This window comes from Tiliqua scincoides, chromosome 2, assembly GCF_035046505.1.
Source record: "Tiliqua scincoides isolate rTilSci1 chromosome 2, rTilSci1.hap2, whole genome shotgun sequence".
NCBI lineage: Eukaryota > Metazoa > Chordata > Lepidosauria > Squamata > Scincidae > Tiliqua > Tiliqua scincoides.
This window is the reverse complement of record NC_089822.1, coordinates 173,981,645-174,009,360: the sequence shown is the minus strand read 5'-3', so window position 1 is coordinate 174,009,360 and position 27,716 is coordinate 173,981,645. Positions and strand designations below refer to the sequence as shown.

General features: G+C 43.3%; 1 protein-coding gene and 1 pseudogene across 3 annotated transcripts in view; one reads left to right on the top strand and one right to left on the bottom strand.

Annotated features, from left to right (window-relative positions):
• The window catches only part of TENM2 (teneurin transmembrane protein 2), an 831,585-nt gene that overhangs the window by 37,860 nt on the left and 766,009 nt on the right, over window positions 1-27,716 (bottom strand). For all 3 annotated transcript variants that reach the window (XM_066618094.1, XM_066618096.1, XM_066618097.1), the window contains 6 exons: window positions 25,500-25,643; window positions 23,628-23,877; window positions 16,984-17,004; window positions 7,708-7,940; window positions 5,720-5,874; window positions 4,322-5,196 (listed from right to left, as the gene is read on the bottom strand). In XM_066618094.1, the coding sequence (XP_066474191.1) occupies window positions 4,322-5,196; window positions 5,720-5,874; window positions 7,708-7,940; window positions 16,984-17,004; window positions 23,628-23,877; window positions 25,500-25,643 (1,678 nt within the window). The remainder of the gene's footprint in view (window positions 1-4,321; window positions 5,197-5,719; window positions 5,875-7,707; window positions 7,941-16,983; window positions 17,005-23,627; window positions 23,878-25,499; window positions 25,644-27,716) is intronic.
• Window positions 27,555-27,676, top strand: LOC136642681 (5S ribosomal RNA; annotated as a pseudogene).

Sequence of the window (27,716 nt, the reverse complement as noted above, 5' to 3'; positions counted from 1 at the left end):
TAGTGAGGGATCGGCAAGGAAGGTGTGCTGAACCAGAGCCTGCCCCCACCCATTCCTGCCCTTTGATGTTCTGCAGCCATCCTGAGTGGATGCTGGGTGAATCATGCTGGGCTCCCAGAACTGGGTAGAGCATGCTGGGCGCTCAGAGTGGAGCGTCCTGTGCTCCCAGTGCTGCTGAAGGAAGAAGTGGGCTGCTACTGCTCCAATCCCATTGCGGATTAGCAAGCGACTGAACTGGCTTGGTGACAGCAGACCAGAGGGGGGTGGCAGGAAGATATGGGGTACACCTCAGCAGGTTGCTGCACCCCTATCCCAACTGCTGCACAACACAAGCATTTCAGTTAATGTCAGGGATGGGCCAGCCCTGCCTGGTCTCGTACCTACTTGGCCATTTTGTACTAGCGTGGCAGTTTGAGAGGATCCATCTTAAACTCATATTTCCTGACACAGCAACCAAAGATGCCACTGCTGTCTCGATAGCAAATCAGGGAGCTGCTTAGAAAGCCTGGTTTAATACTGCAATTCCAAAAAATCAATTAGTGTAGTTGGGATGAGTGGATGTCAATTCTGATTTTTGCATTTATTTAGGTATTGAAAGCATTTTTACCCTGCCTTTCCCAAACAGCCTCAAGGTGGTTCCTCTTCCCCATATCCCCTTCCAAGGATGTGGAAGCCAAAGAGGTTCTGAAATGAGTGGTATAATTTAACAGGGGGGAGAGCCTCAGACAAAGAACAACTGGAGCAAAGTGGGAGGCATCTATTTTAGAAGCAGCAGAAAACAATGATTATTGCTCAGGGAATAGAGATATTAATATTTTCTCTCATGGCACAACTGAATTTAATAAAGCAATTTAAAATTATGTATATGGCAATAATTACTTCATTTGGCAGAAATAAGAAGTCATTTGGTGCAAATTGCTTTGATCAAGTAATTTTTTTTTTTTTACTCTGGACCAGCAGCTGATTTTTTTTTTTTAACACAGTGTTAATGTTTTCTGTTCCTCCAGAGACAAGGGAAGAATAGTGAGGTACTAATGAGACACTAATAGCTGAAACTGGTAAATTGTCCCGTTGCGTAAATCTATCTAGACATAGCTGTACAGAGTTGTCCAGGAGGAAAGGTAGGCAGCAGTCTAAATAGCATATGGGGAATGGCAACTGCTGCCCTTGATGCATGATTGTCATCAACTGGGGAAAAAGAGTCTTCCTGCCTGGATTGTGCTGGATGCTCAACAATGTGACTTAATTATTCCATGGACTTGGGCTGCAGGCAGCTGTAAATACATTTATTAGGCAATAACTACAATGGAGCAGGACATTTCCTAAGGGCTGATGAGTGGCTGGGAGGTGTTAGTATCTCGGAAACATTGGAGACCTATTAATCTGCAGGAAATGCCCATCTAGGCACATTAGCTATAGGAAAATAGACTGGGGGTCGAGGGGAGGAAAGGGATCACTTAATGCTACGATAGTCCTAGCCAGCATGCAATTTAATTTCTCTCATCGTCATCATCATCATCCTGTATTATCACACCTTGGCCCTATAGCTCACTTAATTGTTGAACTGAACACTGTCAGGTTATAATCAATATGAATTAATCCTGCTTCCCACTGCACCTCTACATTTGCCTGTGATGGGTGTCTCTCTCCCTTATGCCTGCCTGCCTGTGATATTTTAATCAGAATCTTAAAAGTCATCTTTGAAGGCCATAACCAAGACCTCCTCCAACACATTCAGCAGCCTTTTGACACCTGGGATTTAGCTTAGCAATATGACGTTCTTTTCATAGATGTTACAGAACTAATGACTACTTCCAATCTAGCTTCACACTGCTGTTCTTCACATCAATCTAATAAATGCTTAAATACTACTTTAATCCGGGGTTTCACAATAAAAGGTTTTCACTTATTCCCGAGATATAGAACCACTCACCATAGCTAAGAGGACCACTTGTAAGAATGCCTCAAAAGTCATCTCATCTGTTGCTAGCTGATTAGTCACAAAACAATTATTTTTAACAGCAGTGATTTCCGTATTTTTATAAGCAAGGACAGCTATAAACCTGGATATTTGCATGTCAGCACCAAACAGTGAATTGCAAATATATTTAAAAAGTAGCAGATTGAACCATGTAATATGGAATCCTGGCTTGTCTTGGACTATAATTGAGTGTTCAGAAAACTGCTTCATCTTGTGCTAGATGAAAAATGTTACTAGATTATTGTAAGACAGGCTTGCAAACAAGGATTCATGGGGATGTTGCCCATCTCATAGTTCAGAAAATAACGATGCAACTTTATCAGTAAAGTCTATGGAAACAGGCAAACCTGATTACTAGTAACCATACTAAAAAAGGTCAGCAGATGGCAGTGCAATCCTGCTTCATAGTTAGACTTCACTAAAAACTGAAAATGTGGATACCTTGAAATATAGCTAAATTTTTAACCACATCAGCTATTGTTTATGCCCTTGAGTTATATTTGTTTGGTTTGGGGTTTCAAGGTGCCAATCAGCCATTAATAATACAAGGCCAGAAATATGCCACCAATTGAGGCAAATGGCATTCAGAATACAAGATTTGGAAAGGAACTTGCATAGGGCATGTCTGCATTGCTTTATTCCTAGGAAAAGCAGATAAAATCCTCACTACTGATTAATGTTCCTCCTGGATTGCTCATTTAAGAGAAATTCATTTCACCATGAGGTTCTACTTCATGTCTGAAGAGACATTATGAGGAACATGAGTACATTTATGCTCATACAAAGTGAAAGGTCAATGGGGTGCATATAGATAGGAAGCTCCAGTCTCCTGCTTAAAATGGAAGTTTCCCAGCCAACAGATATACTGTTGTCCTTCATTAGAAGCAGACCAGCTCTCTGGAAAATGCTTCAATTCACACAGCAGGATGGATCCTTCCGTGATAGGGAATGTACTCATAAGTAAGCAGTTTACTACTTCATATGGCAAATTGGGATTTTTTCTTATAAATTGTAATTATCTGCTTTGTGGATGTGTATAAAATGGCACCCAAGGGACAAGGAGAGAGAATGTATTTGGTTGGTAAATGCATTTAGCAGCAGCCACCTCTGCGATAAGCCTTTCTGGAAATTTTTCATGATTTTTCATGAAATTTTTCACTGAAAGGCATTTACTTGAAGAAATTCTACAATTCAGTTCAGTTCAATTCAATTGCAGACAATTAAGAGAAAGATAATGTTTAATGAGACTGTGGTTTGCTTTTGCACCTTCTGTTTTGTTTTTTAAAAACATGCTTAGAACTTTATCGTTCATCTGCTGCAAGTCTCTCTAACCAACCAGTTTCCAAAACTACTAAAAATGTTGGCCTCCCTTTAAATAAATAAGTCACATTGAGCTTTTTCAGATACCTTGGGAACTAATTTCCTCACCAATCTCAGGAATGAGCAATCAGTAAAGTTAATCAATGCTTTATCTGCCCATATGGAGCAAGGTACCAATATCCTGACATTTGAACAGCAAGCCTTGTCATTTGAGTTCTAAAGAAACTGCAATATTGAAATCCCTGGAGAGAGGAAACTTAGTGGGGTGTAACCATAATTCATTAGGTTGTGTTTTGGGCACAGCAAGTCAGAGAAGAAACCTTGTTGCCAGTTCAGGCAATATTTAACAAAGTTATATCCTAGTCTTCGATTTGCTGTGCAAACCTAGGCATCCTAAATTCTAGAAATATGCAGCCGCATTTCAGGCTGCTGAGCATTAGAGCATCTGCTCCTACAAGGAGCACCCACAATAGTAGCAATGTTATCCAAACCATCTGAATGCCATGGCAGATTCTGCCTGGCATCTTCATAAGTATTTGTGTTACACTGAAATTTACTACCAGTACGTTTCATTTCAAATCTTAGCTGTCATTCTAAAGAGGCAACAACATGGCTGCATAGAATTGTTTTAACATGCAGTTTAAAAACACATTCTTTTTATCCAAAGCAAGAAGCCTGGGATGCAGAGCATCAGTTAATTTACAGGATGGATCCTCTCAACTTTGTATAACTGTATAACCCCATCCCCACCCAATTCTTGCCACCACCTCCTCCTGCCAGATTTGGTTGTGAAAATGTTACAAATTTGTTGCAAGAAAATCCCTAAAAAGCACTCACACTAAAATATGCCAAATAAGAACATGTATGTAAAACTGGAGGCTCAGGTTGGCATTCAGGGGAGGAGGGATGGGTGAGTGCAGAACATGCCTTTGTTCTTGAATATTCTCATTGTGATGGCCTTGTGTGTCCATCACTTGGACAGACAAGGTATGTGCAACATTATTTTGAAAACAGTCTTACTCATAAAAGGTTGTCCATCCTGTCTCATCGCTTTTTGTTGCCAAGAGGCCACTGTTCCCATGATAGGTCATTAATCCAAGTTCCAAGGTCTGGGTCGACACTACCTTAAGACCACCATTTGTGCCAACAGCCAGAGTCACAATTTGATTGTCAGGCATTAGAAAATGACGTGGTGCTCCATTGGTATCCCGTCGAATTTTTAGGGAGTTGCCATTGTTATCAATCACTTCAGTCACATCATTATCAGCACTATAGGTGAAATTATATATATATTCTCCTGTAACAAGGCTGAGGGTATATTGGTGGATGCCATCAATGTTGAAGACGTACAATTCTTGCTCTCCTGGAGATGCAATTTCATACTGGTTGAAAGAGTTAAGGATAGGTCTGTTTTTGCTGACAGCCCTGATACGTATGTTTCCAAGATCTGCTATGTAAATAGTGCCATCTGGTGCCACAGCTAAGGAGGATGGGGTATTTAAGATGGCATCAGTAGCATAAGCATCGTCACCAGCATAGCAATTACAGTTGACATCATTTTTGCAGTCACAGTCTGAAGCTGCCCCAGCAAGAAGGCAAATCTCGCCGTTAGTAGTGACTTGGCGAAGACGGTTAATTTTTTTCTCGTCTGTCTCACTGATGTAAAGAATTCCAGTGTGTGAGATGGCAATGGCACTGGCTGATTCCAGTGCAGAATGAATGGCCAGTTTGCTGAGGGAGTAGTCTATACCTGGAACCTGGCAGTGCATTGGACGGCCAGCAATGATGCTAACCTGATGGTTCTCGGTGATCCGCAAAATGACATTGTTCTCCAGGACATACAGAGAGTTATCCATTGGATTGACAGCAAGATCGGTAGGCCACTCCAGACGCACCTAAAAGAGGCACAACAAATTAGGACTGCTGTGAAAACAAACTGGACACGTGCATTTCTTTGAATGCATATGGACTGTATGGGAAAGAGCAGCTAATTTGTTAAAGACTTCACTGAGCAAACCAAGGAACAAAGATATGTATAGTTCACTTAGCAGCTTTATTTTCACTATGTGTTAAAACTACATAGTGTGGATATGCTGGATAATTATATATTTAATACAAAATGCTTGAAAGAATTATGGAAAAATTAAGCCAATTAAATCCAGCATTACCATAGCTCTTTTTCACTATCACTGATGTGCATAAGCCATTGCAAAGAAGGCAGCTTTTTCCTTTCAGTAATTATGTTAAAGGCATCTTACACTGTATGTCATCATTATCATCAGTACTCTCCAAATCCTTTCTCCCCCTCCCAGGTGAATATAACATACAGTATTCCTGGAGAGAGCAGTTGGCAGTTAGCCAAAATAAAAAGCCATCTGCTTTATTATGGACATAAGCGAACAGGAAGTAACACTGTACCTGGGTGACATCCATGCTGGAATCACAGCTTAGTGGCCGAACAGCAGTTAGGTCATTAGAGCCCAGCAGAGTTGAGATGATTCCATTCTGATCAACTTTCCGGATCATTGTAGCATCAACAAAATACATAAGGCCATACTTATCCACTGCAATTCCTATCGGGGTGCAAAGAAAGCAGAGAAGTCTGTCCTCATTTTTGGCGACAGATGTATCATGAACACAGATGATTGTGGCTGTCGCTCTTAAATATCTGCTCCTGATTGCATAGGCTTAATCCATCCATTTCAGCCAATACAAAGCTACGGCTTCACTAGAGTCAGTGAAGTCTTCTTATTCTAAATTTTTCAACAAATTAGTTTTCAAGTTAGCATTACTAATTTATGTTTCCTTGTTCCCTATATAAACAAACTCAGGGCTCAATCCTCTATGTATGTCTACTCAGAAGTAAGTCCCATTATAATCAATGGACTTACTCCCAGGTAAGTATGGCTAGGATTGCAGCCCTAGTTTTACTTTTCAGTTTTACAGAAAAGTATTATTACTTGTTTCTGATTAAAAAGATATGCATTTGAATACAAGAAGTGCAGTCCATCAGGCACTGCTGTTGTGCAATTTTTATTCACATTTATATAGCTCGAGCCTTCCATGGGTTGAGTTCACAGTGGATGAGAACAGTAGATGAGAAGAGGAATAATATGTACTATTATACATATTGGTATTCTTTACTTGAGCATCTTAAAAAAATGTTTCACAACTAAGAGGATGATCTGCCCAGGAACTTGGGTGGGTCTCCTTCAAAATATACTGGATAGTTCTATTTGCTTCTTACATTCTCAGTGAGGTCTAGCACTCAGGTCCTTCCTAATCACAGTCCATTGGACCCTTTGCCTACTTGCTGATAAGTCCACTGGTATTCCTTGCTTGTTTCATCATCATTCTTTACCTCCCTATCCTTTAAATGAGTCATCCTTCCCCCAGCAACAGAAGCATGCAATAGGTTTGCTTAAATAAAGAAAAAAAAAACCCCAATACACTGTTGCAGCAAAAGTGCTGTTCTAGGCAGCCATATATTAATATATTAATATTGCAAGACAATGGTACTTGCAACACAAATTTAATTTAAACAATTTAAGAAAATGCATCTTATCGAAAAGTTGAGAGGATTCCCGATTTGTTTTTTTTAAGTAGAGAGATACAACTCTCAACTAAAGTTCATCAAATATTTTTGTATGGAAGGATATCAAACAATTTGAATGGATGGCATTTTTTAGATTTCTGTGGTTAGCTGTAATTGTGCCTTTCAAATTCACCAGAACAGTCATTTAATTTTTGAGATCCTTAAAGAAGAATTCATACACTTTCCATATGCAGAATTTTCTGATTTAATAATTGCCACACCTAGTTCTACTCTGGTTTCATTCATTTTATTAGTCAAAGCATAGTCACTTAGGTTACATTTTTAAAAAAATTTCAAAAAGCATAGACTGGGCCTTAACATAATCATTATCCCATCTGTTTTTTTCATTTTTTGAAAAACGATATCTTGGCAAGACAGAAAATGACGAGTGTTTGTTTCTTTAAGAAACAGGATATAGAACAAACATTACCAATCACCACTGCCCAAACAAAATCTAAAACATAAGAGGCACATTTGCATTTCCTCCATGCCTCTGAAACACATTTCAGACAATTCTTCTTGTTTGCACTTCCTCTTCACAGTAGAAAGCATCCAGTTAAATCACATTTTGTCCTGCATTAGCAGGGGAAATAAAGTCCAAGGCCAGTAGTTCACTCTCAGTGAAAGCAAACAAAAAAATAAAACCTAACCCTAAGACAACATTTGAGGCAGGAAATACTTGTGATTAAATTACTGTGATTAAACCACAGAATAAAAATAACTCAGCAAGCAATGATTTAATTGCTGGATAATTATACCAGATCCAATCTAGCTTTAGATAATAATTTGTGCCGTCTTTGACATCCCTTACCTCGTGGGCTCATTAGAGTGGCATCCACTGCTTTCCCTCCATCACCACATCTGGCTTCATCAAAAGGCAGGCACTGCTCACCTGTCCCGGCCACCACTTCAGAGTTACCAGTGAGGTCTTTTGCACCAGTCAGGGTTTTGACTTTGTAAATGCGACGACTGTTGGTGTCAGAGACATACAGCGAACCCGAAACTGGATCAACTGCTAGGTAGTATTTGTGGGCAGGATTGTTGCTTTAGAACAGAAAAGAAAAAATATGATTGTTACACCAGTTTCCTTGAAGGCATTCTGGCCAAGGATGTTGTGAGATATGACAAGAAGTGGCCTTGGCAGAAAATGTAATGGATTCCACTGAAACTAATGGCAATGTCGGTTCCTTACTCTTCTGTCTAATGGTGCAAAAACCCACACAGGACAACATCAGGTTTGCCAGAATCCATTTGCTAGTCCTATTTAATCTTCAGTTTGCTTCCAGTACTTAGTTTGGGAGACCTGGTTCAAATCTTTTCTCTGTCATGAAAATTACTGAGTATCTCTGGGCAAGACACTATCTTTTAGCATCACGTCGCCCTGAACTTCTTGGATAAAGAGCAGGATAAAAATATGAAAATAGAAAAATCTCAGCAGAAGTTGTTAGATAAAACACAGCCACTTGAGCCATTTACTTAGTTTAATAAACTCTGAAAAGGTGCCCCATTTCACAGCGCAGTTGCACACCCTTACTTAACAGCAAGTTCCACTGACCTTCTTACTTCTGAGTAAAGATGCACAGGACAGGGCTGTGAAATGTTAGAGACTAGCTCTTAAAAGCCTACCTGGCACTGCCTGTCTTATATATGACCAATCCATCCTGGCTTCTAGGTAGCCTTCCTTTGAATATTTGATAGTTCTAAATCTCTTAGAAAACTGGGAATAAGACAGTTTTACAGCTTAATCATGCAAACTCTCAGGATATATATGGTTCTCATTAACTGCATTTATGGAATTCTTTTTTATCTCTGCTGTGAATCCTTGGATTTTACAGAGGCTGGAGGTTTCATTTGGTTACCGTGCTTTGAAAAATAATGCAGGCACAAACTCAAAATATGTGAGAAGTCAGTGCGATGTGGCTTATGACAAGCAGCTATAAATTAGTTCTCCAAAAAAGGACAGCATCTGTGCTTCCTTGTAAAAATCTTTTTCCTTTTCTTTCCACCATGCCAAATAATAGAACACACCATAGCCTGCCCTGAAGCTACATAAAAGATGAATAGTCTCATAATTTTTAATTGCAGTCCTTTTCCTTCTCATCCTATAGAAACTTTCTATAAAGAGTTTTGTAGCTCTTTATAATAAGATGGTCAGACAGCAGTTGTTTGAGGTTAACATTGCCATTTAGTATTCCAAAATGGTAGCAAATGATAATGCATGCCTGGGTTTAGAAGAAGCCAGGCAGTGACAGTCTCTGGCTGCCTCCACAGTTAGCCCTTCTATTTAGAAGTGTCTTCCTTTATTCTCTCTCTTTTTATGGAGAGGCCACACAATCCAATAGTTTTCTTGTACTGTGTTCCCATCTGTTTTTAAAACAGATTTGTTTTTAAACAGGTTTGTGGCGATTTTTCTAATTTTGCACAAAAAGGCAGTGCCAGCCTTCTATGTGTGAACACGCAAAGTGCCATTGATCTGACTTGCATTCCCTTTATATCACATTGAAGTATTCCTTCTCATTTTCTTTAAATTATATTACTATTGTGCTGAAGCACAAATGAGGCAGTGAAAATGAATTTTTTTTCTCACTAAAGATGGCTTCAAATGGGGGTGGAAAGCAGGGGACTGATGCTGGAGCACTGGTACAGATAGTTTGTAAAGCAGCAGTGCCTCTTGTGGCTTTCCAAACGTTTCTGTGGCTCAGCACTAACTAGATTCACCCTACTATCCTTTGGAGTCTGCAATTCATGGCTCATGAGTTGTCAAGGAGCTTGGAAAGCAGCAGAAAGCTGCTTGGCAGGAAAGTTGCCAAAATGCTTGGAAAGCAGGGAGTGCAAGTGACATCAACAGGGCTTTGTCTGGAAAATTCCCTACTGCTCAGTGTGAGTGAGAGACTCCTGTGCACTTCTGCAGCTATAGAATAGAAAGCAGGTGGGAAGGACAACAGGAGATGGTGGCTGGAGGTGGCCAAGGAGAAGAATGGCTGTTTCACTCCATGCCATCAGGTGAAGGACACTGGGTGTTTGTGTGGGTGTATATGTTATCAATTCAAAGTAGGAAAGGGAAAAATGCTCTAGGGCCATCAGGAGATAAGCACATTTGTCCCTCTGCAGCATTAGCCATGCCTGCCTTCTTCATTCTGCAATAACAATGGCAGCTCCACCTAGCTGAGTAGATAATCTCTCCACCTTGAAGGGCAGAGGAAAACGTGGTCTTCTAGTGCTCCAACTCTGACTTCATTTTTTTTTCCTAAAGCACAAATGTGCAGATAAAGCATATAGCAAGACTGGTGTGACTACAACATAATTAAAAGGTCAAAATCAATTGGAGAAACATTTAATTACAAGGTCGATTTCAATGTTGTCTGGTGCGAGAAGCAAGAACCTTTAAACCACACCAAATGGGAAAGAATTACTAATTATATGGCTGAAAACCAGATCCTCGGCTAAGCACCTTACTATTGAATAAACATATATTCAGATCTTACCCTTGGATAGGAGATTGCAAGTTTGTGATGGAGAAAACAGTGTTATTGTAAGTGCTGTATGGAATTTTTGCTTCTCTCTGTTTTGCTCTCAGAAAAGCAATGCCTCAGCAGCACTACAGGGATCTAGCATGGAAGCAACTTTAGTTATTAAAAAGAATAAAATTAAATGTAATGAATTAAATAGCTTAAAACTGAGTGAAGACGCTCTAAACAGCTTTTACCTGCTCTGTTGAATCCTATATTATGGACACTTCACACATTATGATGGGCAGAGAGAGATTGTTCTGAGGCTGCAATCCTATGCACGATTACCTGAAAGTAAGTCCCATTAAACTGAATGGGCCTTACTTTGGCATAGATGTGCATAGGATTGCACTGTGTGATTGCAGTGGTTTTGACCCACACTTTCTGCCCTCAAACAATTTTTTTTAAATGCAAGGAATGCGTGTTTAAAACACTTCTTGCCACACTTCAGCATGTCTGACTTTATCCACAATCTGATATGAAAAGCTGATGATATGAAATTCTATGCTGCAGTTGTTATTCTGCAATGCTGGAATAGACATGGAGCATTTTTTTAAAAACTTTGGGAACACAGACGGGAAAGTGACAGCATGTATCAGCTTCCTGATCTGTGAATCCATGACATAACAAACCAGTCAAGCAAAAAAGATATCCAGTTTTTAATTTTGAGAATGAGAGATAGTGGGGTTGACTGTTCCTAAAATATTACTGTATAACATCGTTTTGAGCTAGAATCTTTGCTTCCTTGTTTTGGTTACTCAAGGTCAAGAGAAATGAATTTTGCATATGCTCAGAAGTGCTTTCCGTTTTACAATTTGTTTTATTATTGTTTCACTGAGCATTAGACATAAGCTTTGAGACCAATGGCGTTGCTGGGGAGGGGTGCAGTTCACACTGGGTGACATGCACAGGGGGTGACACCACTATTGGACAAAATTTTTACAATCTTGGTATTTTTGAATAATACCATCATGTTATATATCAACTCAATGCATAACTGCATGTAGAATGAAACAGACTGTGTTGAAATATCTCTATTCTATCAAAAGTTATAACCAAAAAACTAGTAGGGGCAGGGCAATGGTGCAGCCTGGGGTGCTGCCACCCACTTCATGGAAGGAGGTCCATCATGGAGGTGATGCGCTGGCTTCCCGCACCAGGTGACACAAACCCTAGTGACACCACTGCTTGAGGTTAAGCTGTGATAAGCCTTAGCTCAGACAAAGCTCTGTTCTCACTGTCACTCAAACGACACTGTGAATGTGTGTTTTTCAGAACACATGTTCCCAGAAGAAAGAAACGTCTCAGCTGGAAAAAGTAATGTGTCAGTAGCCCTGAGTGCATGCAGGAGTTTATGGAGGAGTGGATCAGATAGATGTTCCTAATGCAATCCATTTTGGAAGCAGGTGTGGCTTGCAAATGCCTGCTTTAGGTCCAATGCCTTGGACATATTTCTACCAGTGTCTTCTGGTCTTAGAGAACCCCCACACTGATGTGGCAACAGGCACTGGTTTCTTCCCACACCCATCCTGAGAAAGTGTATTGGTGTTTTCTAGATACAAGTGAGTCACATTGCCACACTGCAGGTATTGATAACTTGTCATCCCTCCCTAACACATGGTCCTATTGGACCTCTAGTCAAATTCTAACTGAAAGCACTGCTTGCACTAACCTGAAATAAGGTGCTTGAGCCGCCCTGGAGCACACAACTGCAACATGACAGCACCGCTGCCGCCATCCCTCTTCGAGAGGAGACTTACAGGCAGTACAAAGCCTCGCACAATGTCCATGGAAGCTTCAACAGCCTTCTGAGGCCTCTGGAGTGCCGTTAAACCAAAAGTACTGTTTAGCAGCACCATGGAGGCCTCAGAAGACTTTCGGAGCACCTGTTGATGAGTGTGGGGCATCCCTGGCCTTCAGAAGGGCTCCAGAGGGTGGGTGGAGGCGGCTGCAGTGCCATGGCAGTGCAGTCCCCACAGGCATGACGCTCCAGGGCTTTTACCCCACTGACTCCCCCAGGACCACCACTGTGCTTGAGAATGCTTTCTTTAGTCGAGAGGTATAATTGGCCAGTTAGAATTCTGCACTAACTGTGGTGCTACAAGCCGTGCCTGGTGCCATTAAAACTACTTCACATCAGGAAGATGGTGCCATAGCAGTCAAGCACATGACTCAGTTTGAAGAGAGCTTATTCTTCTTTGCCCTTATACCAGACAAAGCCCGTCATACCATTCACAGAAGCTGGCAGTGCTAGCCGTGCAGCTAAAACAAAAGCAAGCCCCCAAACTGGACTATAAGCTCAGCTATTCTTTTGCTGAGCTATTTTTCTTATACCGTAGGGTGGTGGATGTCCTGAGATATTACCTTATTTCTAATAAATCTGTTCTGACAGCTGTTCGAGGTGTAGAGCCAGTGAGCCACCTGCAAATTTAGAAATGTCAACCTCAGCTATTCAAATATACAACTAGACTGAATGGAGAAGCTCCTGCACAAATATGCCTGGCTAATAGCAGGCAGATTTAATGAGTACTTAAAAACAAGATCTAGGTAGATGCCAGTCCCGGGTGATACTGGGCAAATGCTTTTTCTTGAAAAGCAATAGAGAATCAGCTGGACAAAGGAAGAAAGAGAATGTTTAAGGTTTTTTTTCTTTGCAGCTAGATTTAATGGTCTCTAAGGGCCATGCTCTTAGATTTCTGGGGGGAAAAATCCATTGGCAAGGTTATGCACCAGGCATCCTCAAAGAAAGGATAAGTTTGTGGTAATATTGAGACAGAAACCATAAAACCAGTTTCTTAAATACATGCACTTGCATGCACACGCTCGACATGATGAGGACTGAGCATGTTTATTACCCTCCATTAATGATGAAATGTTGATGGAAGGGGAGAACCAGTTGGGAAAGGGGAGAGACAGTGGAAGAGGGCGATACGAAATTTGGCTTGCTTGAGCCCCAAACAGTTTGCAGTATTCTGAAAAGGGGAATTAATATAATAAAATAAATTAATAAAGAGGAATTAATAAAAGAAATTAATAAAAGGGGAATTAAGGGGAATATAGAGGAGTTAGTAAAAGAGCCAGGGTGGTGTAGTGGTTTGGTAGGTGGACTTAGACTAAGAAGATCCAGGTTCAAATCCTCCCTCAGCCATGAAGCTTCCTGGGTGACCTTGGGCCAGTCACTTTCTTTCAGCCTCACCTACCTCACAGGGTTGTTGTGAGGACAAAAGGAGGATAGCAGCTGTGCACACTACCCTGAGCTCTTTAGAGGAAGGGCAGTATAAAAAAAAGGGTGGGGGAAATGTGAAATATTCAAGCACCTCATGAAGTGTACATCTGACCTTAACCTCTCCTGCCCTAGTCTAGAATGTTACACATTTTAACAGTTCCTAGTCTCTTCAAAGCTAAAACTGTCCTGGGAAAGATTTCTTTGGCTCAGAGGAAGAGCTGTTTCTGATTCTGACTCTTTACTCACACCCAAGGAGTCTATCAATTTCAAAGAATAACTGAATGCCAGATGCAGCGGTGTGGCAACAGGATACAGGTATCTTGTTGTCTTGTATGCTCCCAGAGGCATCTGCTGGGCCCCTGTGAGATACAGGAAGCTGGACAAGATGGCCCCTTAGCCTGATCCATCAAGGCTCTTCTGTTCTTAATTGCTTAAAAGTAACCTAGAATAAGGTGCTCAGTCAGCATGGACCAGATGAGCAGCTTTTTGCTCACTAGCCCCAACTGTTGGCCGTCACTGGTACAGTGTAATTGCATTACAATTCTAGGTTGATGAGGTTTAAGGCTAGGGATGCAGTAAACTACTCATGTTGACCAGGAGCTCTTGCTACTGCACTATGGGGAAAGTGAATTTTACAACTGTTTAAATCCTTCTCTGTGATTCTTGGAGACCTCCAGTGATCACCCCCTAATGACAGTTTTTAGCCACCAGAGTACTAAATTGCTACAACTCTAACCTCTATGCTTTATATCGGTTTAGTAGTTAGCTTTTAGAACATGTGACAATGATAGGTAACCCCAGAGCAGCAGTTCCCAAACTTTTCGGTCTCTGGGGCACTTTACGCTCATAGAGAGTCTCAGGGACCCCCTGCCAGCACACACACAGATTCTCAAGAAGCCACAGACTGCTGGTGCATGCATGGAGAGGCTCAGCTCTAAGCAGATGTCAGCCATTCATGGTAGGCTTGTGGAGCCCTTGAAGGCATCTCAGGGCCCAGGGCTCCTAGAAGCACACTTGCTGTAGAGCAGAGACGGTCCTGGCTTTTCACCACCAGGGCCGCCTCTCAGTTTGCTGCCCCTGCACTCCTGACCCAGAAGTAATTCTGGTGGCATCATCATGTCACTGCAATCACTTCCAGAATCGTGCCGACGTGATTCCATGCCACTCCAAGAAGAGCAATGATGCAGCCCAGAGTGGCATGACATTGCGCCAGGAGTGGCTGCCACTCCTGGCGCAATACTGCTCTGGGCTGCATCTTTCATTCCCTCAGAGGAGATAAAAGATGCAGCTGCCACTCCTGGGTGATGTCGCTATGGGCTGTGTCATTAGTTTCCTCCATAGGCGCAAGATGTGGCCCAGAATTGCTCCTGGAGTGGTTGCAAGTTGGGGCCACTGCGGCTGCGATTCAGCGCCATTCTGGGCTGCTACCCTCCTCCTTTATAAGACAAGAGCTGGCCTAGAGTGGCAGTGTGCCAGGAGTTGCCACAGCTGCTATGGGGGGGGGGTGCAGAGCAGTGCTGTATCGCAGCCCGAGTGGCCACAACTTGCAGCCACTCCAGGCACAATTCCATACCGTCCCCTCCTCCTTCAGGAGGATGTTTTTGTTTTTTAAGTGAAAGAAGCTGGTGCAGCTTTTTAAAATAAATAAATAAATAAATAAATGGGTGGGGGAGACATGACAGGTGGCACCACCCCCACAGGTGTAGCACTCTGGACATTTGCCCTTGTTCCTTTGACATTGGTTAATACTCTTGCTCTTTTTAAAAAAAATTAATTTATTGTATGTCTTGTGAAGAGTTTTCCTTTAAGGCTGTGGGAATTTGAAAGCCACAGTAAGTTCCTGCGGGGGCAGGGGGTGAGGTAACAGGGGCAGGGGGAAGGCAGCAGCGCAATCCCCAGATTGTGCCGCTGCCTTCTCCCTGCCTCCTAGCTGCCCCCACCCCTTAAAGGCAAACAGGCCAGGACCCATAGGCTGGGGCAACACAATGCCCCAGTGCAAAAAGCCCTGCTTTAAGGGTTCTAAGAAAATTCTTTGTTCGCACAGACATTATCACAACAAAATTCTTAAGCAAACTCTTTGGCTCTCTCTTACTTCCTCCTTCCTTATCCTTAAATATTCTTCTTTAATAATAAAAGACCAGATTTTGTTCTGTAAAAACAGGTATTCCTCTTATACTGCTGGCAAAGATTATGTACTGATCAAGGACATCTGTAGCCTTTGGTACATGGTATGAGTTTTTGTCTGGCACAAGCACCTAGGTGATTACAGCAGGATGAACAACAGTACAGAATCTAGACAGACTCATGACAGTACTTAGCAGCAGAACAGGAAGTGAGGGAAAAGGCAGGAAGTAGCCTTCTTTTGGCAACAGTTATTACTAAGCCTCTCTGAGCAATCCTAGCATACCCATAAAACTCATTTAGGACCCTCAATATTCATTTCAGCAGCTCAGTTCCATGATTGCTAATTTGTAATATATGTTTCATTCACCATGAACAGGAAGAGGAAAGAGAAAGAGCAATTACATGCAGGAAATACAGCAGGAGGCTTACAATCTCTCAGGGGTCAAGTTTGATCCTAGACCAATATACTGTATTTAGCTTGGTCAAAATGCTTCCCAAATTAACTTTGACAATGGGCAGCTCCAAAAGTCACCAGAAATGCCAGCAAGCAGATGCACGAGTACTTAATGCAACTGCATTTTGTGCTTCTTTCTACTGTCTAGCCTAAAGGGAAAAATGTGTGGGAAGATGATCTACACATATCTATCCAAAGAGTGAAGCAGGCACACTCACCTAGAGAGGAGTGAACCCTTTCACAAATGTATTTAAATTCTATTTAAAATAATGAATGAAACCGATGGTTGGATACAATCTGCCCAACAGATTGACCAACTAATAACACTGTATTAAAGCTGGGCGGGGGAAGACAATCCAGAAAAATTCATTAATGAGTTGGAAATGAGTTTTTGACCCATTTCCAGTTCATTAGTGCCTTTCTGAACTCTCTCCAGCATTTACAAAAGCCACTCCTGTAGTTTGCCTCAACCATTTAGATCAATTACAGACTGCAGGGAGAAGTGCTCCTACAAAAGTTAGCTTGGGGTTCATTATACTTGCATTCCATTAGACATTCCTAATTGCTGTCAGAACTTATTTGGTTGCTTTTTGACTGCATTGTATAATTGCTAACGCTGATCATATTCATAACACACAATTAGCACATAAATGTTGCTGTATGTGATACATTTAAAAACAGAACATTCCACAAGAAGCACAACACAAAAAGCAAACACAACAGAGCAAACAAACAATATCACAAATGATAACAGGAGTTTGTTCTTGGTCTTACCTATGTTTAAATTCTTTATTTCTTTACAGAAAGGAAACAACACAAAACAAAGAAAAAAGAGAACAGTTAGCTGAAGAAGAGATCTTAAAGCAAATATAGCATTTTTTTTTTTCTTATTCTACAAGTAGATGCAGGAAAGGAAACCTCTTTTTGACTTTAGCCTTAGGTCAATTCTGGGATGAAGCACAACAGAAGGTATTGCAGTCACAAGACAATTCCTTGCTGCAATAGCCCCTCAAGGCATTTTTTGTAAGAAACTTTCCAGATCACTGAAAAATGTCATGTGTAAAAATGTCCATCTTTTATACTGACAGTGAAAGGAGTTGGCAGCTGTCTGTCAGCAGGTGTGGTGAGGTGTAGGCCTGACAAAAGTGAAATGTGCTAATATCCTTTCTAGTCAAACAACTAAACCAAAAGTCTGGTTTTTTTTCTTCACCTTGAGCCCATCTCTACCCTGCAACTGGCTTTCCTCGTCAGTCCCCAGAGTTGTCACTTAAAGCAGATTTTGCTGACAGTATGGCCATTCATCTCACCTGTCTTCTAACTGATCAGCAGAGCTGTTTCATAACAGAGCAAAGAGACACTCTGCTTTGTAAATCTACACTGTATTAATCAACATTCATCTCAGCAATAGTATTGCATCTTACTCTTTGTACAGGCACTTTGTACAGTGCCTTGAAGTGGAAGTCTTGTCACTTACATCTCCGTACCTACTAGTATTTGAAAATCAAACGGAGATGAATTTAGACTCTACCTTGATTTGGACAAAGAGGATGGGCTTAGAAACTTGGCTTAGGTCGCAATCCTAACCCCTTATGTCAGTGCTTCCCAGCACTGGCATTGCAGTGCCAATGGGACATATGCTGTAACCTGCAGTTGGGTGTCACTCACGGAGGCCTCCTCAAAGTAAGGGAATGTTTGTCCCTTTAACTCAGAGCTGCATTGCCCTTATGTCAGTGCTGGAAAGCACTGACATAAGGGGTTAGGATTGTGCCCTTAGAATGCTAAGGAATCACTGTGTAGCACTGAGCCAGATAAGTCATTTTCTCTCAGCCTCATTTTACCAAGGTACAAAAATTTAACCTATTTTGCAGGACCCTTGAGTGCAAACACATAAGGTGCTGCTTTACACTGAGTAAGTTTTGTTTGGTCCAGTTCTCCAAAGTTTTAGGTGGAATTCTTTCCCAGATTGCTACCTGAGTCATTTTACAATTGAGAATACCAGAAGGTAGTAGTGTCCCAGCTCCAGGGTCTTCTGGATGAAACAGATTATCTGGACTCCGTTCAATCTTATTTCAGGCCAGGCTTTGGGTTGGAAACAGCTTTGTTCACCTGGTGGACGATCTCCACCAGGGCCAGATAAGGAAGTATGTCCCTGTTGGTCCTGCTGAACCTGTCAGTGACTTTTGACGCCATCAACCATGGTATTCTTCTGGGATGACTGGCTGGTTTGGGGTTTGGACATTGTTTTGCAGTGACTCCTTTCTGGCTGAGAGGTCCCAGATGGTAGTGCTGGGAGTCTCTTACCCAGTGCCCTGGTCTGTTTGCCTGTGGCAAACGAAAAGGTTCAAACATCTCTTCTGTGTTACTTGGTATATACATGAAACTGCTGGGAGATATCATCCAGCAATTTGGAGCTGGCTGTCACCAATATGCAGCTGAAACCCAGTTCTATCTCTCTGTGTCATCAAATATAGTAGATTTTCAGTAATCTATCATCTTTTGGGACCTAGGTGATGCTGGATTATCAGATACGCCGGACAATGGGGAGAAGTAATGCTGACTAATTTTCTTGCCAGCTAAGTGATGCACCGCCTTTCCAGGGGCTCCAGTTTGCAGGGAGTGGGAGGGAGACTGCTGTGCGGTTGCAGGGCTGGGGTGACCTTTGACAGTGGGCACAGATGGCTACTCTTACACCTCCTGGTAGGGCTGGGGTGTGCAGGGGGGTCTTCGACAGGCTGGTGTGCCACTGATATAGCTGAGAAGACTGCAGTGGCTCAGGGTGATCAGACCTGGCTACCTGGGCATGGGCTCACTATACATCAATCTGCTGATGGCCATTTTGATGCGTTCAACACGGACCCTCACCAAAGGCTACTGAAAAAACTCCACAGTCAGGGAATTAGAGGGCAGGTCCTATCATGAATTGAGAACTGCTTGAAGACCAGCAAACAGAGAGTGGGTGTCAGTGGGCAATTTTCACAATGGAGAGAGGTGAAAAGCGGCGTGCCCCAAGGTTCTGTCTTGGGAGCAGTGCTTTTCAACCTCTTCATAAATGACCTGGAGACAGCATTGAGCAGTGAGGTGGCTAAGTTTGCAGACAACACTGAAGTTTTCCTAGTGGTGAAGACCAGAAGTGATTGTGAGGAGCTCCAGAAGGATCTCTCCAAACTGGCAGAATGGGCAGCAAAATGGCAGATGCGTTTCAATGTAAGTAAGTGTAAAGTCATGCACATTGGGGCAAAAAATCAAAACTTCACATATAGGCTGATGGGCTCTGAGCTGTCTGTGACAGATCAGGAGAGAGATCTTGGGGTGGTGGTGGACAGGTCGATGAAAGTGTTGACCCAATGTGAAGAAGGCCAATTCTATGCTTGGCATCATTAGAAAAGGTATTGAGAACAAAACAGCTAATATTATAATGCCGTTGTACAAATCGATGGTAAGGCCACACCTGGAGTATTGTGTCCAGTTCTGGTTGCCACATCTCAAAAAGGACATAGTGGAAATGGAAAAGGTGCAAAAGAGAGTGACTAAGATGATTACTGGGATGAGGATGGGGAGGTTAGAGAACAACAAGGCAAAGGCAGGGTAGGAGAAGAAATTGGGAAAGGTAGGGTGATGGGATGTGATAGACGGTTTGGCAAAATGAGAGGATGCGGGGACAAAGGAGCGAATAAGCAGCCCATCCTGGGGCATTCCGTGTATAAATGCTTTTATGCAAATGCCCGAAGTCTACGAGCAAAGGTGGGAGAACTGGAATGTCTGGTGACAAGGGAAAATATTGACATAGTGGGCATAACGGAAACCTGGTGGAATGCGGAGAATCAGTGGGATACCGCAATCCTGGGCTATAAACTCTACAGGAGGGACAGGCAGGGGCGTGTTGGAGGTGGGGTGGCCCTTTATGTTAAGGAAGGGATAGAATCCAGCAAAGTAGAGATTGAAGGTGGGTCCGACTCCACCGTAGAATCTCTGTGGGTTAAATTACCAGGCTTGTGCAGCAATGTAATACTGGGGGCGTGCTATCGTCCTCCAGACCAGAAATCTGATGGGGACCTTGAAATGAGGAAACAGATCAGGGAGGTGACAAGGAAGGACAGGGTTGTAATTATGGGGGACTTCAATTATCCTCATATTGACTGGGTCAATTTGTGTTCTGGTCACGATAAGGAAACCGGATTTCTTGACGTGCTGAATGACTGTGGCTTAGATCAGCTAGTCAAGGAGCCCACCAGAGGACAGGTGACTCTGGATTTAATTTTGTGCGGTACGCAGGACCTGGTTAGAGATGTAAACGTTACTGAGCCATTGGGGAACAGTGATCATGCTGCGATCCGTTTTGATGTGCACGTTGGGGGAAGAATACCAAGCAAATCTCTAACAAAAACCCTTGACTTCCGACGGGCGGACTTCCCTCAAATGAGGAGGCTGGTTAGAAGGAGGTTGAAAGGGAGGGTAAAAAGAGTCCAGTCTCTCCAGAGTGCATGGAGGCTGCTTAAAACAACAGTAATAGAGGCCCAGCAGAGGTGTATACCGCAAAGAAAGAAGGGTTCCACTAAATCCAGGAGAGTGCCCGCATGGCTAACCAGCCAAGTTAGAGAGGCTGTGAAGGGCAAGGAAGCTTCCTTCCGTAAATGGAAGTCTTGCCCTGATGAAGAGAATAAAAAGGAACATAAACTGTGGCAAAAGAAATGTAAGAAGGTGATAGGGGAGGCCAAGCGAGACTATGAGGAACGCATGGCCAGCAACATTAAGGGGAATAATAAAAGCTTCTTCAAATATGTTAGAAGCAGGAAACCCGCCAGAGAAGCGGTTGGCCCTCTGGATGGTGAGGGAGGGAAAGGGGAGATAAAAGGAGACTTAGAGATGGCAGAGAAATTAAATGAGTTCTTTGCATCTGTCTTCACGGCAGAAGACCTCGGGCAGATACCGCTGCCCGAACGGCCCCTCCTAACCGAGGAGTTAAGTCAGATAGAGGTTAAAAGAGAAGATGTTTCAGACCTCATTGATAAATTAAAGATCAATAAGTCACCGGGCCCTGATGGCATACACCCAAGGGTTATTAAGGAATTGAAGAATGAAGTTGCAGATCTCTTGACTAAGGTATGCAACTTGTCCCTCAAAACAGCCACGGTACCAGAAGATTGGAGGATAGCAAATGTCACGCCTATTTTTAAAAAGGGAAAGAGGGGGGACCCGGGAAACTATAGGCCGGTCAGCCTAACATCCATACCGGGTAAGATGGTGGAATGCCTCATCAAAGATAGGATCTCAAAACACATAGACGAACAGGCCTTGCTGAGGGAGAGTCAGCATGGCTTCTGTAAGGGTAAGTCTTGCCTCACGAACCTTATAGAATTCTTTGAAAAGGTCAACAGGCATGTGGATGCGGGAGAACCCGTGGACATTATATATCTGGACTTTCAGAAGGCATTTGACACGGTCCCTCACCAAAGGCTACTGAAAAAACTCCACAGTCAGGGAATTAGAGGACAGGTCCTCTCGTGGATTGAGAACTGGTTGGAGGCCAGGAAGCAGAGAGTGGGTGTCAATGGGCAATTTTCACAATGGAGAGAGGTGAAAAGCGGTGTGCCCCAAGGATCTGTCCTGGGACCGGTGCTTTTCAACCTCTTCATAAATGACCTGGAGACAGGGTTGAGCAGTGAAGTGGCTAAGTTTGCAGACGACACCAAACTTTTCCGAGTGGTAAAGACCAGAAGTGATTGTGAGGAGCTCCAGAAGGATCTCTCCAGACTGGCAGAATGGGCAGCAAAATGGCAGATGTGCTTCAATGTCAGTAAGTGTAAAGTCATGCACATTGGGGCAAAAAATCAAAACTTTAGATATAGGCTGATGGGTTCTGAGCTGTCTGTGACAGATCAGGAGAGAGATCTTGGGGTGGTGGTGGACAGGTCGATGAAAGTGTCGACCCAATGTGCGGCGGCAGTGAAGAAGGCCAATTCTATGCTTGGGATCATTAGGAAGGGTATTGAGAACAAAACGGCTAATATTATAATGCCGTTGTACAAATCGATGGTAAGGCCACACCTGGAGTATTGTGTCCAGTTCTGGTCGCCGCATCTCAAAAAAGACATAGTGGAAATGGAAAAGGTGCAAAAGAGAGCGACTAAGCTGATTACGGGGCTGGGGCACCTTCCTTATGAGGAAAGGCTACGGCGTTTGGGCCTCTTCAGCCTAGAAAAGAGACGCTTGAGGGGGGACATGATTGAGACATACAAAATTATGCAGGGGATGGACAGAGTGGATAGGGAGATGCTCTTTACACTCTCACATAATACCAGAACCAGGGGACATCCACTAAAATTGAGTGTTGGGCGGGTTAGGACAGACAGAAGAAAATATTTCTTTACTCAGCGCGTGGTCAGTCTGTGGAACTCCTTGCCACAGGATGTGGTGCTGGCGTCTAGCCTAGACGCCTTTAAAAGGGGATTGGACGAGTTTCTGGAGGAAAAATCCATTATGGGGTACAAGCCATGATGTGTATGCGCAACCTCCTGATTTTAGGAATGGGTTAAGTCAGAATGCCAGATGTAGGGGAGAGCACCAGGACGAGGTCTCTTGTTATCTGGTGTGCTCCCTGGGGCATTTGGTGGGCCGCTGTGAGATACAGGAAGCTGGACTAGATGGGCCTATGGCCTGATCCAGTGGGGCTGTTCTTATGTTCTTATGTTCTTATGTACTGGGCTGGGGCACCTTCCTTATGAGGAAAGGCTATGGCGTTTGGGCCTCTTCAGCCTAGAAAAGAGGCGCCTGAGGGGGGGACATGATTGAGACATACAAAATTATGCACAGGAAGGATAGAGTGGATACAGCGATGCTCTTTACAATCTCACATAACACCAGAACTAGGGGACATCCACTAAAATTGAGTGTTGGGAGAGTTAGGACAAACAAAAGAAAATATTTATTTACTCAGCGTGTGGTTGGTCTGTGGAACTCCTTGCCACAGGATGTAGTTATGGCATCTGGGCTAGATTCCTTTAAAAGCGAATTGGACCAACTTCTGGAGGAAAAATCCATCATGGGTTACAAGACATGATGTGCATGTGCAACCTCCTGATTTTAGAAATGGGCTATGTCAGAATGCCAGATGCAAGGGAGGGCACCAGGATGCAGGTGTCTTGTTATCTGGTGTGCTCCCTGGGGCATTTGGTGGGCCACTGTGAGATACAGGAAGCTGGACTAGATGGGCCTATGGCCTGATCCAGCGGGGCTGTTCTTAACTATTGGGAGTTCTGTACTATTACATGCTGGACTATTGGAGTTGTTGTTTCTACACTCTTAAGCTGAAATAGGGAGGCACACTGAGGGATGAAAGTAACAATAGTATAAGAAACTTTAAAGAAATAACAGTCAGAATTCAGAAGTCTTTTGCAACGGCGTACATGGTGTAGAATTACCTTAATTCCAAAATGCTGGTGACATTCCTAGAGGGAAAGATGCGCCGAATGTAGTTAAAATCCCCAACAAAGAGACTTCCATCAATTCCCACTGCAAGTGCCACAGGGGCCAGAAGCTTGTTTCCTTCTGCAAGCCCATTGCAACTTGGGCAGGAGATACTCCTTCGACGACCATTTCCCATTATGCTGGTGATCACGGCTGGCTGTTGAGTTAGAAACTGGTTCTCTCCACTGCCTTTGTGCAGAATACCTAACAATGAACAGAAAAGCAAGCAGATATAATATATAACAGAAGACCTTTCACTGCCTGAATCATAGGGCCGTTGTGGCCTGGTCAGGCTGGAACCAGCACAGTCACAGACCCCTTTTCAGCGCAGGCCCAAACCACATACTTCTGGCATTTCAGTTCTGCATGCTGCCAGTAAGCATTTCCCTTTCACTTCCTGCACATGTGGGAACCTTCACATATGCAGGTGAAGGTTCTCTGGAGGGGACACACGCGCAGGGGCCCCATGGACCCGATCTGAGGATAACTGAATCCATAGATATGGGATTCGGAGCCCCCCTGTATAATGATGAATCAAATGGAAACAGAAATCGTGCTTGTTTCAATCTCGACGAATCATACTTTACAGCAGTATTTATAATATGGAACCATTAAGTCTTATTTTTGAAAACAATTTTGCATTATATTAATTTATTTGAAAATATTTCTAGCCTGTCCTTACCCCTGCAAGGGACACCCGGGGGGGGGGGGGGTTTCACAACAAATATTTAAGTTCAAATAATACAATTAATGTTACTGCATAAAATAATAAAACAATACTTAAGTCTTTAAAAGTATATCCTATTTAAAATATTAACAATATCAGTAGTTAAGAAAGAAAAGGCAATCTCATAAGCAGAAGCTAGTTGAAATAAAAAGGTCTTTACCTTCTACTTAAATGCTACCGGAGAGGGAGCCACTCATATTTCCCAAGGGACAGGATTTCAGTCTGTGCCACCATCAGTGGTGTCGCAAGTGATGTGTGGACACCACTGGGTGACACACAAGGGGGTGTGTGTGAGACTACTACTGGCCAAAATTTTTAAAATCTTGGTATTTTTGAATAATGCCATCATGCTATATATCAATCAATGCCTAATTACATGCAGAAGGCAATGAAACAAACCGTGTCAAAGTATCTCTATTCCATCAAACGTTATAGCCAAAAAACCAATGGGGGAAGGGCAGTGGTACATCACCATGCCCACCACTTGGGGCATTGCCCTGCCCACTGCTTGGAAGGAGGCTCATCATTAGGGTGACGCAGTGGCCTCTCGCTCCAGGTGATGCAAACCCTAGTGATGCCACTGGCCACCACCAAAAAGGCCCTGCCCTTGTTCACATCAACCATACTTCATTGAAAGTTGGGGCCTGAAGGAAAAGAACGGATACTGTTCTTTTATCCCAAGGTGATCAGTTCCATAGGTGCTTAGCTTCAGCTGTGCTGTAATCTTGAACAATTTGTGAGCAACATCCCTGCCAATTTATCATTTTCAATAGAAATATTTTCCCAGCAAGCTTTGTGGAGAAAAGTAAACATGAGGATGCATTCACACAGTTTCTTCTAGCATGGTAGCTGTTGATTGTCCTGATTTCAAGTCACAAGTGTAGATGCAAAAAGACTTTTGAATGCACACACAGGTCTCTTTGTCATGTTCAAAAGTTGTCAGTGGAATGGAAAATATCAGTGCACACTATGGTTTGAGCCTGTGACTGGCCTGCAAGTCAACCTCTGTGTGGGACATCAGTTGGACACCAATACAAGCACTACTTTACATTCTGGGGCACTAGGCCTGGCATTTAAAGAGGAAAATCAGTCAACTCACCACTTTTTATGTTAAGCACATGATGTTTATCCAGAGACCAACCCCCTAGATGTGAGGGGTCAAGTTCAAAGCCTTGCAGCAGGGCAGTCCTTTTCTCCCACAAAATCAGACTGGGACAGGTCTCATATTCAAATCCCACAGACACTAAACAAAGAAAATGTATTAATCATCACTTGGTGGGTGAACAACTTGTCACCAACCAAAAAGTACTTTTTCTAAGATACTCTTCTTTATTCCATAATATTATATTCAGATATTTGACTTATTTGACATAGGGCACAATCCTAGAATGGACTTTGGCCAGTGCAAGTTCCTTGCAGCGGCTTGGGAGGGTCGCAAATGTGCCGTAAAGCACATTTGTGCCTCTTCGAGAGGAAGCTGGGCTGGCGCTCTGAGAATAAGTCTCCGAGAATAAGCCTCTGACATAAGGCTCTGCGTCCGCTTCCCCGTGGATTGTTGCATCAGCCTGGCTGGCAAGTGGAAGAGGTAGGCAGGGGAGAGGTGGGAGGGAGGTGTTCCTGGGTGGGGAAAGGGCAGGTGGTTGGCGGCCCCGGAGTGGGCAGGTGGGGAGAGGGAAGCGGGACTGGGATTCAGAAGTTATGCCAGATCCTAACCCCCGTAACCGGGCAGAATGAAGCAGCTTCAAGCTGCTCTGCTCTTCTCGGACTTGTGCCACCTCCAGAGGGTAAGGTAAAAAGTTTTCCCATGCCTCTGGCTAAGCCACTTCTGGCCACTATCCTGCGCTGGATATAGCGCAAGCCTCTTGGCTTGCATGTTCCAGTGCAGGATAGGATTGCGCCTTTAATTTGATCCTAAAAGTTGATTTACTTGTCAGTCTTCATAGCTGAAACAAAGAAGATGAACAAACCGATCTAATGAAGGGGAAATATAAAAATATATTCTATGATAACAAGTCAGAATGTAGTTTTTAATTAGCAGCTCTTTTCCACACTTCAAATGTGCTCTCTCTCTCACACACACACACTCACACACGCTCAGTGTTATGTGATTACAGAAAACAGCACAGTGCACATATTAAATGATACACTAATACCCCAATCCTATCTCCCAGACTTGCACCAATGCAGCCAGTGCCATGGAGGTGCACCCTACATCCTATAGTGTGTGTGTGTGGGGGGGGGGGGGAAGGTGATGACGTAGCCTTCTTGAAGTAAGGGAATCTTTGTTTCTTTACCTCCAGGAAAGCCCCCAATTGCCATATGGATCTACTCCAGGGGTGCTCACACTTTTGTGGCTCGAGAGCTACTTTGAAACCCAGCAAGGCCCGGAGATCTACCAGAGTTTTTTTTACAATGTTCGCGCCATCATAACATATAACATTTATGTGTACAATGTATGTTGGTGTACCTTGAACCCCACTGAGTATAACAGGACTTACTCCTGAGTAGACATACCTAGGATTAGGCTGTGAGGCTGCAATCCTAGCCACACTTACCTGGGAGTAAGCCCCATTGAGTACAATGGGCCTTACTCCCGGCGTTTCCTCCCAGAGGCACCTGAAAGGGGGGGTCGGCACTCCGCGATCTACTCATTTTGCCTCGCGATCTACCAGTAGATCGCGATCCACCTATTGAGTACCCCTGATCTACTCAGATCTGTGCCAGCCCCTCCCACCCCACAAGGGGATATAGCAAGGCTGGGTGGGGGACATAGGATATTGATGGCACCTGTGCCACAGATATCCACCTCTGCTCACTCACACACCTCCTGGCAGCTTCAATCCTCTCCTTCTTTGACCCATTACTTTCCCTCACTGCCCACTGCCCACTTGCATGTCAACTTACTGGCACCAGGAGAGCCAGCCTGGTAATGCGTGACAGTGTGTCATATTTTGTGATGCTGCAAACCACACAAGTTCTGGCAGAGTAGATTGGGGATATGATTGGGCAGCCAATGTATGGTAACTAGATACCTGCAAAACTGGATATGCTATCAACTGGGCACTTTTAGAAAAAGAGGAATTTGCTAGAGAAAGCTGAACAGTCCCTTGATAAACTGACTTTGCACCTGCTTCAAATTTCATATCCACTCATTGTTTACTGAAATTCTGTTACCCTGCACATGCCAGATCTCGTCTGATCTTGGAAGCTAAGCAGGGTCAGGCCTGGTTAGTACTTGGATGGGAGACCACTTGGGAATACCAGGTGCTATAGGCTTGTACCATAGTCTTTCGAGACTGAAGGTTGCCAACATTAT